Source organism: Salmo salar, chromosome ssa05 (assembly GCF_905237065.1).
Source record: "Salmo salar chromosome ssa05, Ssal_v3.1, whole genome shotgun sequence".
Taxonomy (NCBI): Eukaryota; Metazoa; Chordata; class Actinopteri; order Salmoniformes; family Salmonidae; genus Salmo; species Salmo salar.
Window position 1 is genome coordinate 2,422,904 of NC_059446.1, and position 19,403 is coordinate 2,442,306.

At 46.7% G+C, this 19,403-nt stretch overlaps 1 protein-coding gene across 3 annotated transcripts in view; it reads left to right on the top strand.

Moving 5' to 3' along the window:
• The window catches only part of LOC106604098 (ectodysplasin-A), a 58,582-nt gene extending 39,414 nt beyond the window's left edge, over window positions 1–19,168 (top strand). For all 3 annotated transcript variants that reach the window (XM_045717804.1, XM_045717805.1, XM_045717806.1), the window contains exon 8: window positions 18,337–19,168. In XM_045717804.1, the coding sequence (XP_045573760.1) occupies window positions 18,337–18,582 (246 nt within the window). In that variant the 3' untranslated portion in view covers window positions 18,583–19,168. The remainder of the gene's footprint in view (window positions 1–18,336) is intronic.
• Window positions 19,169–19,403: the final 235 nt, after the last annotated feature.

Here is a 19,403-nt window from a genome sequence, read left to right on the forward strand (position 1 = left end):
TGAGTAGTGACTACTACAATAATACTACAACTTTACATTACTAATACTATATACTACTACAGTCTCTACCTACTTCATATATAGTCAGGTAGAAGTGAGTAGTGACTACTACAATAATACTACAACTTTACATTACTAATACTATATACTACTACAGTCTCTACCTACTTCATATATAGTCAGGTAGAAGTGAGTAGTGACTACTACAATAATACTACAACTTTACATTACTAATACTATATACTACTACAGTCTCTACCTACTTCATATATAGTCAGGTAGAAGTGAGTAGTGACTACTACAATAATACTACAACTTTACATTACTAATACTATATACTTCTACAGCCTCTACCTACTTCATATATAGTCAGGTAGAAGTGAGTAGTGACTACTACAATAATACTACAACTTTACTACATTACTAATACTATATACTACTACAGTCTCTACCTACTTCATATATAGTCAGGTAGAAGTGAGTAGTGACTACTACAATAATACTACAACTTTACTACATTACTAATACTATATACTACTACAGTCTCTACCAACTTCATATATAGTCAGGTAGAAGTGAGTAGTGACTACTACAATAATACTACAACTTTACATTACTAATACTATATACTACTACAGTCTCTACCTACTTCATATATAGTCAGGTAGAAGTGAGTAGTGACTACTACAATAATACTACAACTTTACTACATAACTAATACTATATACTACTACAGTCTCTACCTACTTCATATATAGTCAGGTAGAAGTGAGTAGTGACTACTACAATAATACTACAACTTTACTACATTACTAATACTATATACTACTACAGTCTACCTACTTCATATATAGTCAGGTAGAAGTGAGTAGTGACTACTACAATAATACTACAACTTTACATTACTAATACTATATACTACTACAGTCTCTACCTACTTCATATATAGTCAGGTAGAAGTGAGTAGTGACTACTACAATAATACTACAACTTTACATTACTAATACTATATACTACTACAGTCTCTACCTACTTCATATATAGTCAGGTAGAAGTGAGTAGTGACTACTACAATAATACTACAACTTTACATTACTAATACTATATACTACTACAGTCTCTACCTACTTCATATATAGTCAGGTAGAAGTGAGTAGTGACTACTACAATAATACTACAACTTTACATTACTAATACTATATACTACTACAGTCTCTACCTACTTCATATATAGTCAGGTAGAAGTGAGTAGTGACTACTACAATAATACTACAACTTTACTACATTACTAATACTATATACTACTACAGTCTCTACCTACTTCATATATAGTCAGGTAGAAGTGAGTAGTGACTACTACAATAATACTACAACTTTACTACATTACTAATACTATATACTACTACAGTCTCTACCTACTTCATATATAGTCAGGTAGAAGTGAGTAGTGACTACTACAATAATACTACAACTTTACTACATTACTAATACTATATACTACTACAGTCTCTACCTACTTCATATATAGTCAGGTAGAAGTGAGTAGTGACTACTACAATAATACTACAACTTTACTACATTACTAATACTATATACTACTACAGTCTCTACCTACTTCATATATAGTCAGGTAGAAGTGAGTAGTGACTACTACAATAATACTACAACTTTACTACATTACTAATACTATATACTACTACAGTCTCTACCTACTTCATATATAGTCAGGTAGAAGTGAGTAGTGACTACTACAATAATACTACAACTTTACTACATTACTAATACTATATACTACTACAGTCTCTACCTACTTCATATATAGTCAGGTAGAAGTGAGTAGTGACTACTACAATAATACTACAACTTTACTACATTACTAATACTATATACTACTACAGTCTCTACCTACTTCATATATAGTCAGGTAGAAGTGAGTAGTGACTACTACAATAATACTACAACTTTACTACATTACTAATACTATATACTACTACAGTCTCTACCTACTTCATATATAGTCAGGTAGAAGTGAGTAGTGACTACTACAATAATACTACAACTTTACTACATTACTAATACTATATACTACTACAGTCTCTACCTACTTCATATATAGTCAGGTAGAAGTGAGTAGTGACTACTACAATAATACTACAACTTTACTACATTACTAATACTATATACTACTACAGTCTCTACCTACTTCATATATAGTCAGGTAGAAGTGAGTAGTGACTACTACAATAATACTACAACTTTACATTACTAATACTATATACTACTACAGTCTCTACCTACTTCATATATAGTCAGGTAGAAGTGAGTAGTGACTACTACAATAATACTACAACTTTACATTACTAATACTATATACTACTACAGTCTCTACCTACTTCATATATAGTCAGGTAGAAGTGAGTAGTGACTACTACAATAATACTACAACTTTACTACATTACTAATACTATATACTACTACAGTCTCTACCTACTTCATATATAGTCAGGTAGAAGTGAGTAGTGACTACTACAATAATACTACAACTTTACTACATTACTAATACTATATACTACTACAGTCTCTACCTACTTCATATATAGTCAGGTAGAAGTGAGTAGTGACTACTACAATAATACTACAACTTTACATTACTAATACTATATACTACTACAGTCTCTACCTACTTCATATATAGTCAGGTAGAAGCGAGTAGTGACTACTACAATAATACTACAACTTTACATTACTAATACTATATACTACTACAGTCTCTACCTACTTCATATATAGTCAGGTAGAAGCGAGTAGTGACTACTACAATAATACTACAACTTTACATTACTAATACTATATACTACTACAGTCTCTACCTACTTCATATATAGTCAGGTAGAAGTGAGTAGTGACTACTACAATAATACTACAACTTTACATTACTAATACTATATACTACTACAGTCTCTACCTACTTCATATATAGTCAGGTAGAAGTGAGTAGTGACTACTACAATAATACTACAACTTTACATTACTAATACTATATACTACTACAGTCTCTACCTACTTCATATATAGTCAGGTAGAAGTGAGTAGTGACTACTACAATAATACTACAACTTATACATTACTAATTCCATATACTACTACAGTCTCTACCTACTTCATATATAGTCAGGTAGAAGTGAGTAGTGACTACTACAATAATACTACAACTTTACTACATTACTAATTCCATATACTACTACAGTCTCTACCTACTTCATATATAGTCAGGTAGAAGTGAGTAGTGACTACTACAATAATACTACAACTTTACATTACTAATACTATATACTACTACAGTCTCTACCTACTTCATATATAGTCAGGTAGAAGTGAGTAGTGACTACTACAATAATACTACAACTTTACATTACTAATACTATATACTACTACAGTCTCTACCTACTTCATATATAGTCAGGTAGAAGTGAGTAGTGACTACTACAATAATACTACAACTTTACATTACTAATACTATATACTACTACAGTCTCTACCTACTTCATATATAGTCAGGTAGAAGTGAGTAGTGACTACTACAATAATACTACAACTTTACATAACTAATACTATATACTACTACAGTCTCTACCTACTTCATATATAGTCAGGTAGAAGTGAGTAGTGACTACTACAATAATACTACAACTTTACATTACTAATACTATATACTACTACAGTCTCTACCTACTTCATATATAGTCAGGTAGAAGTGAGTAGTGACTACTACAATAATACTACAACTTTACATTACTAATACTATATACTACTACAGTCTCTACCTACTTCATATATAGTCAGGTAGAAGTGAGTAGTGACTACTACAATAATACTACAACTTTACATTACTAATACTATATACTACTACAGTCTCTACCTACTTCATATATAGTCAGGTAGAAGTGAGTAGTGACTACTACAATAATACTACAACTTTACATTACTAATACTATATACTACTACAGTCCCGACCTACTTCATATATAGTCAGGTAGAAGTGAGTAGTGACTACTACAATAATACTACAACTTTACATTACTAATACTATATACTACTACAGTCTCTACCTACTTCATATATAGTCAGGTAGAAGTGAGTAGTGACTACTACAATAATACTACAACTTTACATTACTAATACTATATACTACTACAGTCTCTACCTACTTCATATATAGTCAGGTAGAAGTGAGTAGTGACTACTACAATAATACTACAACTTTACATTACTAATACTATATACTACTACAGTCTCTACCTACTTCATATATAGTCAGGTAGAAGTGAGTAGTGACTACTACAATAATACTACAACTTTACATAACTAATACTATATACTACTACAGTCTCTACCTACTTCATATATAGTCAGGTAGAAGTGAGTAGTGACTACTACAATAATACTACAACTTTACATTACTAATACTATATACTACTACAGTCTCTACCTACTTCATATATAGTCAGGTAGAAGTGAGTAGTGACTTCTACAATAATACTACAACTTTACTACATTACTAATTCCATATACTACTACAGTCTCTACCTACTTCATATATAGTCAGGTAGAAGTGAGTAGTGACTACTACAATAATACTACAACTTTACATTACTAATACTATATACTACTACAGTCTCTACCTACTTCATATATAGTCAGGTAGAAGTGAGTAGTGACTACTACAATAATACTACAACGTTACATTACTAATACTATATACTACTACAGTCTCTACCTACTTCATATATAGTCAGGTAGAAGTGAGTAGTGACTACTACAATAATACTACAACGTTACATTACTAATACTATATACTACTACAGTCTCTACCTACTTCATATATAGTCAGGTAGAAGTGAGTAGTGACTACTACAATAATACTACAACTTTACATTACTAATACTATATACTACTACAGTCTCTACCTACTTCATATATAGTCAGGTAGAAGTGAGTAGTGACTAATACAATAATACTACAACTTTACTACATTACTAATTCCATATACTACTACAGTCTCTACCTACTTCATATATAGTCAGGTAGAAGTGAGTAGTGACTACTACAATAATACTACAACTTTACATTACTAATACTATATACTACTACAGTCTCTACCTACTTCATATATAGTCAGGTAGAAGTGAGTAGTGACTACTACAATAATACTACAACGTTACATTACTAATACTATATACTACTACAGTCTCTACCTACTTCATATATAGTCAGGTAGAAGTGAGTAGTGACTACTACAATAATACTACAACGTTACATTACTAATACTATATACTACTACAGTCTCTACCTACTTCATATATAGTCAGGTAGAAGTGAGTAGTGACTACTACAATAATACTACAACTTTACATTACTAATACTATATACTACTACAGTCTCTACCTACTTCATATATAGTCAGGTAGAAGTGAGTAGTGACTAATACAATAATACTACAACTTTACTACATTACTAATTCCATATACTACTACAGTCTCTACCTACTTCATATATAGTCAGGTAGAAGTGAGTAGTGACTACTACAATAATACTACAACTTTACATTACTAATACTATATACTACTACAGTCTCTACCTACTTCATATATAGTCAGGTAGAAGTGAGTAGTGACTAATACAATTCTACAATCTTACAACTATCCTACAGTAATACTACAGCTCTACTACAATAATACTACATAGCTATTACTACTACAGTCTCTACCTACTATATATATAGTAATACCACAACTGTACTATAGCAATACCACAACTGTACTACGGTAATACCACAACGGTAATACCACAACTGTACTAATACTACAATTTCATTTGTCACATGATTGGTAAACAACAGGTGTAGACTAACGGTGAAATGCTTATTTATGGGTCCTTTTCCAACAGTTAAAGATAAATAGTGACACAAGGAATAACTAATAACGAGTAAAAATAACACGGCATTAGACAGGAAGTAGAAAATAACACGGCTATAGACAGGAAGTAGAAAATAACACGGCTATAGACAGGAAGTAGAAAAGAACACGGCTATAGACAGGAAGTAGAAAATAACACGGCTATAGACAGGAAGTAGAAAAGAACACGGCTATATACAGGGAGTAGAAAATAACACGGCTATAGACAGGGAGTAGAAAAGAACACGGCTATAGACAGGAAGTAGAAAAGAACACGGCTATATACAGGAAGTAGAAAAGAACACGGCTATAGACAGGAAGTAGAAAATAACACGGCTATAGACAGGAAGTAGAAAATAACACGGCTATATACATTTTGTTACGTTACTGTCTTATTCTAAAATTGATTAAATTGTTTTTTTCCTCATCAATTTACACACAATACCCCATATGACATCACAATACCCCATATGACAAAGCAAAAACAAGTCCGCTTGGCATTCAGGACCCTTTACTCAGCACCTTCGGCAGCGATTAAAGCCTCGAGTCTTCTTGGGTAGTGTCACGACTTCCGCCGAAGTTGGTCCCTCTCCTTGTTCGGGCGGCGTTCAGCGGTCGAAGTCACCGACCTTCTAGCCATCGCCGATCCATTGGTTTTGTCTCGTCTTCCATCACACCTGGTTCCAATTCCATCAATTACATGTTGTGTATTTAACCCTCTGTCCCCCCCCCCCCAATGTCTTTGTCCGTAATTGTTTGTTGTAGTGCTTGTGCACGGTATGCTGGTATTTACTGGGTTTTGTTTGACCCATTTATTTTATTATTCTGTTGACGGGGGTTTTATGGTTATTAAACACAACCGTTGTAAATCAGTTTCCGCTCTCCTGCGCCTGACTTCTCTGCCACCAGTAGCATCGCATTACAGACCAATACTATGGAGTCAGCAGGAGCAGGTACCCCGGTTATAAGGGTGGAGGAGCGCGTCCGGGAGCACGCAGCAATGCTCCAACATCTTGGCACCGCCATGGACCGCGTTGTCCAGACAATGGACCGCTGGGAGAGACAGGGAGTTCTACCAGCGTCTCCACCAGCACAACCAGGGTCTCCACTACTTGCCCCCCCCCCCCCCTTCTCCTGGTCCCAGTGGGATTCGTCTCGCCCTGCCCCAGGAATACGATGGGACGGCTGCGAACTGCCAGGGGTTCATTCTACAACTGAACCTGGCCACCGTCCACCCGGCTCCGTTGGGCCGTGAGAGGGTGTCCGCCCTCGTCTCGTGCCTCAACGGGAAAGCCCTGGACTGGGCCAACGCCGTGTGGAGAGAGGGAGATGCTGCGTTGGACCAGTTTGAGGAGTTCACCCGCCGTTTCCGGGCAGTCTTCGACCACCTGCCCGAGAGTAGAGCAGCGGGTGAGCGCCTCTTCCATCTGAGGCAGGAGACGAGGAGCGTCCAGGAGTTTGCCCTGGAGTTTAGGACCCTGGCTGCCGGCGCGGGATGGAACGACAGGGCCCTGATCGACCATTACCGCTGCAGTCTGCGCGAGGACGTCCGTCGGGAGTTGTCCTGCAGAGACACCACCCTCACGTTTGACCAGCTGGTGGACCTGTCCATCTGGCTGGACAACCTGCTAGCTACCCGCGGACGTTCAGATCGGGGTCTGTTGGTTCCATCCCCTCGCACCCTCTCTCCGATACCCATGGAGCTGGGAGGGGCGGTGCGCAGGGAGACCGGAGGAGGTTCCAGCTCGTGCACCATCTGTGGCCGCAGAGGTCACACTGCCGGTCGGTGCCGGGTTGGTTCCTCTGGGTATCGCGGCAGCAGGCAGGGCGCTCTAGCGTCACCCCAGGTGAGACGGCACCATTCTCACCCAGAGCCCTCTGTTGCTCATATGTTTGTCTATGTCACTTTTTCTGAGTTTTTCCCGCGTTCCCAGCATATGGCGCTCGTCGATTCAGGCATGGCTGGGAACTTTATAGATAGATCGTTCGCCCATAGATTAGGGATCCCCATTGTTCTCGTGGCTATGCCCTTCCCCGTTCACGCCTTAGATAGTCGACCATTAGGGTCAGGGTTGATTAGGGAGGCCATCGCTCCTTTGGGCATGGTGACGCAGGGGGGTCACAAGGAGAGAATTAGTCTCTTCCTTATTGACTCTCCTGCGTTTCCCGTGGTGCTAGGCCTACCCTGGTGAGTTTGTCATGACCCCACTGTTTCTTGGCTACAGAGGGCTCTCACGGGAGTGCTCGGGGAGGTGTTTAGGGGTTTCCGTTGGTGCTACCACGGTGGAAAGTCCAGACCAGGTCTCCACCGTGCGCATTCCCCCTGAATATGCCGATTTGGCTCTCGCCTTCTCTAAAAAGAAGGCGACTCAATTACCTCCCCATCGACGGTGTGATTGTGCGATAAATCTCCTGGTAGACGCTGCACTTCCCAGGAGTCACGTGTATCCCCTCTCACAGGCGGAGATGGAGGCTATGGAAACATATGTCTCCGAATCCCTGCGTCGGGTACATTCGGTCCTCCACTTCACCCGTCTCCTCGAGTTTCTTTTTTGTGAAGAAGGAGGGAGGTCTGCGCCCGTGTATTGACTATCGGGGTACCACTCATAGCCACAGCGATTGAGTCAATGTACGGGGCGCGCTGCTTCACCAAACTAGATCTCAGGAGCGCTTACAACCTGGTGCGTATCCGAGAGGGAGACGAGTGGAAGACTGCTTTCAGTACCACATCAGGGCATTATGAGTACCTCGTCATGCCGTACGGGTTGATGAATGCTCCATCAGTCTTCCAAGCCTTTGTAGACGAGATTTTCAGGGACCTGCACGGGCAGGGTGTAGTGGTGTATATTGATGACATTCTGATATACTCCGCTACACGCGCCGAGCATGTGTCCCTGGTGCGCAGGGTGCTTGGTCACCTGTTGGAGCATGACCTGTACGTCAAGGCTGAGAAATGCCTGTTTTTCCAGCAATCCGTCTCCTTCCTAGGGTATCGCATTTCCACATCAGGGGTGGAGATGGAGAGTGGAGAGTGACCGCATTTCAGCCGTGCGTAATTGGCCGACTCCCACCACGGTAAAGGAGGTGCAGCAGTTCTTAAGGTTTGCCAACTACTACCAGAGGTTTATCCAGGGTTTTGGTCAGGTAGCGGCTCCCATTACCTCACTGCTGAAGGGGGGACCGGTACGTTTGCAGTGGTCGGCTGAGGCGGACAGGGCTTTTAGTCACCTACGGGCTCTGTTTACCTCGGCTCCCATGCTGGCCCATCCGGATCCCTCTTTGGCGTTCATAGTGGAGGTGGACGCGTCTGAGGCTGGGATAGGAGCGGCTACCCCTATCCCGGTCAACTGCCCGGCACCCTCCACAGCAACCCGCCAATGCCCCCATCATTTCTCCTTCACCCAAATCCAGATAGCTGATGTTCTGAAAGAGCTGCAAAATCTGGACCCATACAAATTAGCCGGGCTTGACAATCTGGACCCTCTCTTTCTAAAATGATCTGCCGAAATTGTTGCAACCCCTATTACTAGCCTGTTCAACCTCTCTTTCGTGTCATCTGAGATTCCCAAAGATTGCAAAGCTGCCACGGTCATCCCCCTCTTCAAAGGGGAGACACTCTAGACCCAAACTGCTACAGACCTATATCTATCCTACCCTGTCTTTCTAAGGTCTTCGAAAGCCAAGTTAACAAACAGATTACCGACCATTTCGAATCCCACCGTACCTTCTCCGCTATGCAATCTGGTTTCAGAGCTGGTCATGGGTGCACCTCAGCCACGCTCAAGGTCCTAAACGACGACATAACCGCCATCGACAAGAGACATTACTGTGCAGCCGTATTCATCGACCTGGCCAAGGCTTTCGACTCTGTCAATCACCACATTCTTATTGGCAGACTCGACAGCCTTGGTTTCTCAAATGATTGCCTCGCCTGGTTCACCAACTACTTTTCTGATAGAGTTCAGTGTGTCAAATTGGAGGGCCTGTTGTCTGGACCTCTGGCAGTCTATGGGTGTGGCACAGGGTTCAATTCTCGGGCCGACTCTCTTCTCTGTATACATCAATGATGTTGCTCTTGCTGCTGGTGATTCTCTGATCCACCTCTACGCAGCCGACACCATTCTGTATACTTCTGGCCCTTCTTTGGACACTGTGTTAACTAACCTCCAAACGAGCTTCAATGTCATACAACTCTCCTTCCATGGCCTCTAACTGTTCTTCAACGCAAGTTAAACTAAATGCATGCTCTTCAACCGATCGCTGCCCGCACCTGCCCGCCCGTCCAGCATCACTACTCTGGACGGCTCTGACTTAGAATACGTGGACAACTACAAATACCTGGGTGTCTGGTTAGACTGTAAACTCTCCTTCCAGACTCACATTAAGCATCTCCAATCCAAAATTAAATCTAGAATCGGCTTCCTATATCGCAACAAAGCATCCTTCACTCATGCTGCCAAACACACCATTGTAAAACTGACCATCCTACCGATCCTCGACTTTGATGATGTCATCTATAAAATAGCCTCCAATACTCTACTCAACAAACTGGATGCAGTCTATCACAGTGCCATCCGTTTTGTCACCAAAGCCCCATATACTACCCACCATTGCGACCTGTACGCTCTCATTGGTTGACCCTCGCTTCATACTCGTCGCCAAACCCACTGGCTACAGGTTATCTACAAGTCTTTGCTAGGTAAAGCCCCGCCTTATCTCAGCTCACTGGTCACCATAGCAGCACCCACTCGTAGCACGAGCTCCAGCAGGTATATTTCACTGGTCACCCCCAAAGCCAATTCCTCCTTTGGCCGCCTTTCCTTCCAGTTCTCTGCTGCCAATGACTGGAACGAACTGCAAAAATCTCTGAAGCTGGAGACTCATATCTCCCTCACTAGCTTTAAACACCAGCTGTCAGAGCAGCTCACAGATCACTGCACCTGTACATAGCCCATCTGTAAACAGCCCATCTATCTACCTACCTCATCCCCATACTGTAATTATTTATTTATTTATCTTGCTCCTTTGCACCCCAGTATCTCTACTTGCACGTCCATCTTTTGCACATCTACCATTCCAGTGTTTAATTGCTATATTGTAATTACTTCGCCACTATGGCCTATTTATTGCCTTATCTTACCTCATTTGCACTCACTGTATATAGACTTTTTGTTTTCTTTTGTTCTACTATATTATTGACTGTATGTTTGTTTACTCCATGTGTAACTCTGTGTTGTATGTGTCGAATTGCTATGCTTTATCTTGGCCAGGTCGCAGTTGTAAATGAGAACTTGTTCTCAACTAGCCTAGCTGGTTAAATAAAGGTGAAATAAATAAATAAAATTAAAATAAAACTATGGGGTGCCTGAGGATATAGTGTCTGATCGGTGTCCCCAGTTCACCTCTAGGGTCTGGAAGGCTTTCATGGAACGTCTGGGGGTCTCGATCAGCCTTACCAGTTTCACCCCGAGAGTAATGGACCGGTCGAGAGAGTGAACCAGGATGTCGGTAGGTTTCTGTGGTCCTATTGCCAGGACCGGCCGGGGGAGTGGGCGGCGTTCGTGCCCTGGGCCGAGATGACACACAACTCGCACCGCCACTCTTCCACTAACCTCTCCCCCTTCCAGTGTGTACTGGGGTATCAGCCGGCTCTGGCGCCTTGGCATCAGAGTCAGACCGAGGCTCCTGCGGAGGCCTCTGGTTCAGGCGCGCGGAGGAGACATGGGAAACCGTACGTGTCCACCTTCAGCCATGACGTGCCAAAAGAAGAAAGCAGATCGCCACCGCAGTGAGACCCCGGTGTTTGCACCGGGGGACCGGGTCTGGCTCTCGACCCGAAACCTGCCCCTCCGCCTGCCCTGCCGGAAGCTGGGTCCACGGTCCGCGGTTTGTGGGGCCATTTAAAGTCCTGAGAACGAGGTTTGTTACAGGTTACAGCTTCCACCCGATTACCGAATTAACGTTCCATGTGTCTCTCCTCAGGCCGGTGGTGGCTGGCCCGCTCCAGGAGTCTGAGGTGCGGGAGGTTCCTCCGCCCCCTCTGGACATCGGGAGGGCCCCGGCGTACTCCGTTCGCTCCACACTGGATTCGAGACGTCGTGCGAGGGGCCTTCAGTACCTCGTGGACTGGGAGGGGTACGGTCCGGAGGAGAGATGCTGGGTTCCGGTGGAGGACGTGTTGGACCCTTTAATGCTGCTGGAGTTCCACCGTCTTCGTCCGGATCGCCCTGCGCCTCGTCCTCCGGGTTGTCCCCGAGGCCGGTGTCGATGTTCGATTGGGTTCAAGTCTGGGTTCTGGCTGGGTCACTCAAGGACATTCAGGGACTTGTCCCAAAGACACTCCTGTATTGTCTTGGCTGTGTGCTTAGGGTTGTTGTCCTGTTGGAAGGTAAACCTTCCGCCCCAGTCCGAGGTCCTGAGCGCTCTGGAGCAGGTTATCTCTGTACTTTGCTCTGTTCATCTTTCCCTCGGTGCTGATTAGTCTCCCAGTCCCTGCCGCTGAAAAACATCCCCACAGCATGATGCTGCCACCACCATGCTTCACAGTAGGGATGGTGCCAGGTTTCTGGCACCAGAGGTGACAGGTTTCCTCCAGAGGTGACGATTGGCATTCAGGTCAAAGAGTTCAATCTTGGTTTCTTCAGACCAGAGAGTAATGTTTCTCTTGGTCTGAGAGTCTTCAGGTGCCTTTTGGCAAACTCCAAACAGGCTGTCATGTGCCTTTTACTGAGGAGTGGCTTCCATCTGGCCACTCTACCATAAAGGCCTGATTGGTGGAGTGCTGCAGAGATGGTTGTCCTTCTGGAAGGTTCTCCCATCTCCACAGAGGAACTCTGGAGCTCTGTCTGGGTGGCCATTGTGTTCTTGGTCACCTCCCTGACCAAGGCCCTTCTCCCCCGATTGCTCAGTTTGGCCGGGCGGCCAGCTCTAGGAAGAGTCTTGTTGGTTCCAAACTTCTTCCATTTAAGAATGATGGAGGCCACTGTGTTCTTGGGGACCTTCAATGCTGCAGAAATGTGTTGGTACCCTTCAGCAGATCTGTGTCTTGACACAATCCTGTCTCTGAGCTCTACGGACTATTCCTTCAACCTCATGGCTTCGTTTTAGCTCTGACATGCGCTGTCGACTGTGGGACCTTATATAGACAGGTGTGTGCCTTTCCAAAATCATGTCCAATCAATTGAATTTACCACAGGTGGATTCCAATCAAGTTGTAGAAACATCTCAAGGATAGTCAATGGAAACAGGATTTACATTAGCTCAATTTCGAGTCTCATAGCAAAGAGTCAGAATACTTTTTTGTAATAAATGTTTAAAAATGTACAAAAAAATAAATTAACTTTGTCATTATGGTGTATTGTGTGTAGATTGAGGATTATTTAATTTTTTTAATCCCTTTTAGAATAAGGATTTAACGTAACAAAAAATGTGAAAAAGTCAAGGGGTCTGAATACTTTCCTAGTGCACTGTACAAAGGGAGTACCGATTCAATGTGCAGTGGTACAAGGCAATAGACTGAGCTGTAACAGCTGTGTGTGTGTGTGTGTGTGTGTGTGTGTGTGTGTGTGTGTGTGTGTGTGTGTGTGTGTGTGTGGGGGGGGGTGTACACTGAGTTCACAAAATATTAAGAACACCTTCTCTTTCCATGACCTAGACTGACCAGGTGAAAGCTATGATTCCTTATTGATGTCACCTGTTAAATCCACTTCAATCAGTGTAGATGAAGGGGAGGAGACAGGTTAAAGAAGGATTTTTAAGCCTTGAGACATGGATTGTGTATGTGTGTGCCATTCAGAGGGTAAATGGGCAAGACCAAGGATTTAGGTGCCTTTTGAACAGGGTATGGTAGTAGGTGCCAGGCGTGCCGGTTTGAGTGTTAAGAACTGCAACGCTGCTGGGTTTTTCACTCTCAACAGTTTCCCTTGTGTTTCAAGAATGGTCCACCACCCAAAGGACATCCAGCCAACTTGACACAACTGCGGGAAGCATTGGATGGGCCAGCATCCCTGTGGAACGCTGGACACCTTGTAGAGTCCATGCCCCGATGAATTGATGCTGTTCTGAGAGCAAAGGGGGTGCAACTCAATATTAGGATGGTGTTCTTAATGTTTTGTGTGTGGTGATGATGATGATACCTGCCCCCAGGTGTACTATCGCCACTTACCCTGACCCTCCTCTGCCTCCTCTAACTGACCCTCTCTCCTCTTCCTCCTCTACCCGACCCCCTGTCCTCTACCCGACCCCCTGTCCTCTACCCGACCCTCTGTCCTCTACCCGACCCTCTGTCCTCTACCCGACCCTCTCTCCTCTACCTGACCCTCTCTCCTCTACCTGACCCCTCTCTCCTCTACCTGACCCTCTCTCCTCTGCCTGACCCCTCTGTCCTCTACCTGACCCTCTGTCCTCTTCCTCCTCTACCTGACCCTCTCTCCTCTACCTGACCCCTCTCTCCTCTACCTGACCCCTCTCTCCTCTACCTGACCCCTCTCTCCTCTACCTGACCCCTCTCTCCTCTACCTGACCCTCTCTCCTCTACCTGACCCTCTCTCCTCTACCTGACCCTCTCTCCTCTACCTGACCCTCTCCTCTACCTGACCCTCTCTCCTCTACCTGACCCTCTCTCCTCTACCTGACCCTCTCTCCTCTACCTGACCCCTCTCTCCTCTACCTGACCCCTCTCTCCTCTACCTCACCCCCTCTCCTCTTCCTCCTCTACCTCACCCCCTCTCCTCTTCCTCCTCTACCTGACCCCCTCTCCTCTTCCTCCTCTACCTGACCCTCTCTCCTCTACCTGACCCCTCTCTCCTCTACCTGACCCCCTCTCCTCTTCCTCCTCTACCTGACCCTCTCTCCTCTACCTGACCCCTCTCTCCTCTACCTGACCCCCTCTCCTCTTCCTCCTCTACCTGACCCTCTCTCCTCTACCTGACCCCTCTCTCCTCTACCTGACCCCCTCTCCTCTTCCTCCTCTACCTGACCCCCTCTCCTCTACCTGGCCCTCTCTCCTCTACCTGACCCTCTCTCCTCTACCTGACCCTCTCTCCTCTACCTGGCCCTCTCTCCTCTACCTGACCCTGTCTCCTCTACCTGACCCTCTCTCCTCTACCTGACCCCCTCTCCTCTACCTGACCCTCTCTCCTCTACCTGACCCCCTCTCCTCTACCTGACCCTCTCTCCTCTACCTGACCCCTCTCTCCTCTACCTGACCCCCTTCTCCTCTACCTGACCCCTCTCTCCTCTACCTGACCCCCTCTCCTCTTCCTCCTCTACCTGACCCTCTCTCCTCTACCTGACCCTCTCTCCTCTACCTGACCCCCTCTCCTCTACCTGACCCTCTCTCCTCTACCTGACCCCCTCTCCTCTACCTGACCCCCTCTCCTCTACCTGACCCTCTCTCCTCTACCTGACCCCTCTCTCCTCTACCTGACCCCTCTCTCCTCTACCTGACCCCCTCTCCTCTACCTGACCCCCTTCTCCTCTACCTGACCCTCTCTCCTCTACCTGACCCCCTCTCCTCTACCTGACCCTCTCTCCTCTACCTGACCCCTCTCTCCTCTACCTGACCCTCTCTCCTCTACCTGACCCTCTCTCCTCTACCTGACCCTCTCTCCTCTACCTGACCCTCTCTCCTCTACCTGACCCTCTCTCCTCTACCTGACCCCCTCTGTCCTCTACCTGACCCTCTGTCCTCTTCCTCCTCTACCTGACCCTCTCTCTGACCCTCTCTCCTCTACCTGACCCCTCTCTCCTCCACCTGACCCTCTGTCCTCTTCCTCCTCTACCTGACCCTCTCTCCTCTACCTGACCCCTCTCTCCTCTACCTGACCCTCTCTCCTCTACCTGACCCTCTCTCCTCTACCTGACCCCTCTCTCCTCTACCTCACCCCCTCTCCTCTTCCTCCTCTACCTGACCCTCTCTCCTCTACCTGACCCTCTCTCTGACCCTCTCTCCTCTACCTGACCCTCTCTCCTCTACCTGACCCTCTCTCCTCTACCTGACCCTCTCTCCTCTACCTGACCCCTCTCCTCTACCTCACCCCCTCTCCTCTTCCTCCTCTACCTCACCCCCTCTCCTCTTCCTCCTCTACCTGACCCCCTCTCTCTTCCTCCTCTACCTGACCCTCTCTCCTCTACCTGACCCTCTCTCCTCTACCTGACCCTCTCTCCTCTACCTGACCCTCTCTCCTCTACCTGACCCCTCTCTCCTCTACCTCACCCCCTCTCCTCTTCCTCCTCTACCTGACCCCCTCTCCTCTACCTGACCCCTCTCTCCTCTACCTCACCCCCTCTCCTCTTCCTCCTCTACCTGACCCCCTCTCCTCTACCTGACCCCTCTCTCCTCTACCTGACCCCCTCTCCTCTTCCTCCTCTACCTGACCCCCTCTCCTCTACCTCACCCCCTCTCCTCTTCCTCCTCTACCTGACCCCCTCTCCTCTACCTGACCCCTCTCTCCTCTACCTCACCCCCTCTCCTCTTCCTCCTCTACCTGACCCCCTCTCCTCTACCTGACCCCTCTCTCCTCTACCTGACCCCTCTCTCCTCTACCTGACCCCCTCTCCTCTACCTGACCCCTCTCCTCTACCTCACCCCCTCTCCTCTTCCTCCTCTACCTCACCCCCTCTCCTCTTCCTCCTCTACCTGACCCCCTCTCCTCTTCCTCCTCTACCTGACCCTCTCTCCTCTACCTGACCCTCTCTCCTCTACCTGACCCTCTCTCCTCTACCTGACCCTCTCTCCTCTACCTGACCCCTCTCTCCTCTACCTCACCCCCTCTCCTCTTCCTCCTCTACCTGACCCCCTCTCCTCTACCTGACCCCTCTCTCCTCTACCTCACCCCCTCTCCTCTTCCTCCTCTACCTGACCCCCTCTCCTCTACCTGACCCCTCTCTCCTCTACCTGACCCCCTCTCCTCTTCCTCCTCTACCTGACCCCCTCTCCTCTACCTCACCCCTCTCCTCTTCCTCCTCTACCTGACCCCCTCTCCTCTACCTGACCCCTCTCTCCTCTACCTCACCCCCTCTCCTCTTCCTCCTCTACCTGACCCCCTCTCCTCTACCTGACCCCTCTCTCCTCTACCTGACCCCTCTCTCCTCTACCTGACCCCCTCTCCTCTACCTGACCCCTCTCTCCTCTACCTGACCCTCTCTCCTCTACCTGACCCTCTCTCCTCTACCTGACCCTCCTCTCCTCTACCTGACCCCCTCTCCTCTACCTGACCCCTCTCTCCTCTACCTGACCCCCTCTCCTCTACCTGACCCCCTTCTCCTCTACCTGACCCCCTTCTCCTCTACCTGACCCCCCTTCTCCTCTACCTGACCCCCTTCTCCTCTACCTGACCCCCTTCTCCTCTACCTGACCCCTCTCTCCTCTACCTGACCCCTCTCTCCTCTACCTGACCCCTCTCTCCTCTACCTGACCCCTCTCTCCTCTACCTGACCCTCTCTCCTCTACCTGACCCCTCTCTCCTCTACCTGACCCCTCTCTCCTCTACCTGACCCCTCTCTCCTCTACCTGACCCCTCTCTCCTCTACCTGACCCCTCTCTCCTCTACCTGACCCCTCTCTCCTCTACCTGACCCCCTCTCTCCTCTACCTGACCCCCTCTCCTCTACCTGACCCCCTTCTCCTCTACCTGACCCCTCTCTCCTCTACCTGACCCCCTCTCTCCTCTACCTGACCCCCTCTCCTCTACCTGACCCCCTTCTCCTCTACCTGACCCCTCTCTCCTCTACCTGACCCCTCTCTCCTCTACCTGACCCTCTCTCCTCTACCTGACCCCTCTCTCCTCTACCTGGCCCTCTCTCCTCTACCTGACCCCTCTCTCCTCTACCTGACCCCTCTCTCCTCTACCTGACCCTCTCTCCTCTACCTGACCCCCTCTCCTCCACCTGGCCCTCTCTCCTCCACCTGGCCCTCTCTCCTCTACCTGGCCCTCTCTCCTCTACCTGACCCCTCTCTCCTCTACCTGGCCCTCTCTCCTCTACCTGACCCTCTCTCCTCTACCTGACCCTCTCTCCTCTACCTGACCCCTCTCTCCTCTACCTGGCCCTCTCTCCTCTACCTGACCCCCTTCTCCTCTACCTGACCCCCTCTCCTCTACCTGACCCTCTCTCCTCTACCTGACCCCTCTCTCCTCTACCTGACCCCTCTCTCCTCTACCTGACCCCTCTCTCCTCTACCTGACCCCTCTCTCCTCTACCTGACCCTCTCTCCTCTACCTGACCCCCTCTCCTCTACCTGACCCCCTCTCCTCTACCTGACCCTCTCTCCTCTACCTGACCCCCTCTCCTCTACCTGACCCCTCTCTCCTCTACCTGACCCCTCTCTCCTCTGCCAGATGTATTCATCTTCTCTCTCTCCTTCTCCTCCCTCTGTTCCCCAGGTGTACTATCTCAACTTCACGGACATCGCCAGCTACGAGGTGATGGTAGACTCCACCCCCTTCCTGCGTTGTACCTGCAGCATCGAGACGGGTCAGAGGAAGTTCAACACGTGCTACACGGCGGGGGTCAGCCTGCTGAGGGCGGGACAAAGGATCTCCATCAGGATGGTCTATGACGACACGCTGATCAGCATGTCCAATCATACTACCTTCCTGGGGAGCGTCAGACTGGGGGATTCCCCCTGACCAATCACACCTCCTTCCTGGGACTTCCTGTCCAATCACACTACCTTCCTGGGGAACGTCAGACTGGGGGATTCCCCCTGACCATGACCAATACGGCACAACTTCTCCCTGACCAATCACACCTCCTTCCTGGGACTTCCTGACCAATCACACTACGTTCCTTTTGGAGCGTCCGGCTGGGGGATTCCCCCTGACCATGTCCAATACTGCACCACTTCCTGGGGCCCCCTGACCAATCACACTCCTTTTGGAGCGTCCGGCTGGGGGATTCCCCCTGACATCAGGACATCACTAAGTAGTACAATCAATCTTGATGTCCACTATAGAAAGCATCCAGACGTTATCTCAACCTTTCTTTTAGACTGAAATGTAGTTTTTTCGACAGCGGACATTTGATATAAAACTTTGTGTCTCTTTTGACATTTGCAACATTGTTTGGATCTCCTGCTGTCCCGTAGTGATGAACGGGTCGGGAGTCGGGACGAGACAGGCAGCGTTTCTCAGCCAGTTGAAATCATGAAATCAGCGTAATTTTTATGGATGTATACAAATAAATGTCAATTGAAAAAAGGTCAAGTTAAATGAAGTGCAGCTGGTTTGCAGTCTTTCCATCTTCAGTTTGAAGTGATTGTGTTTTTAGCTGTGTGGGTGGCTGTGTGGGTGGCTGTGTGGGTGACTGTGTGGGTGGCTGTGTGGTTGGCTAGCTCCTCTGAACAACAGTGTCCTGATGAGAGAGCATATTTTCTATGCCAGGTGAAATCACACCTCATTAGCTTATTGTTATAGATGTATCCAATTAAATGTCACTAGAAAACAGCTTA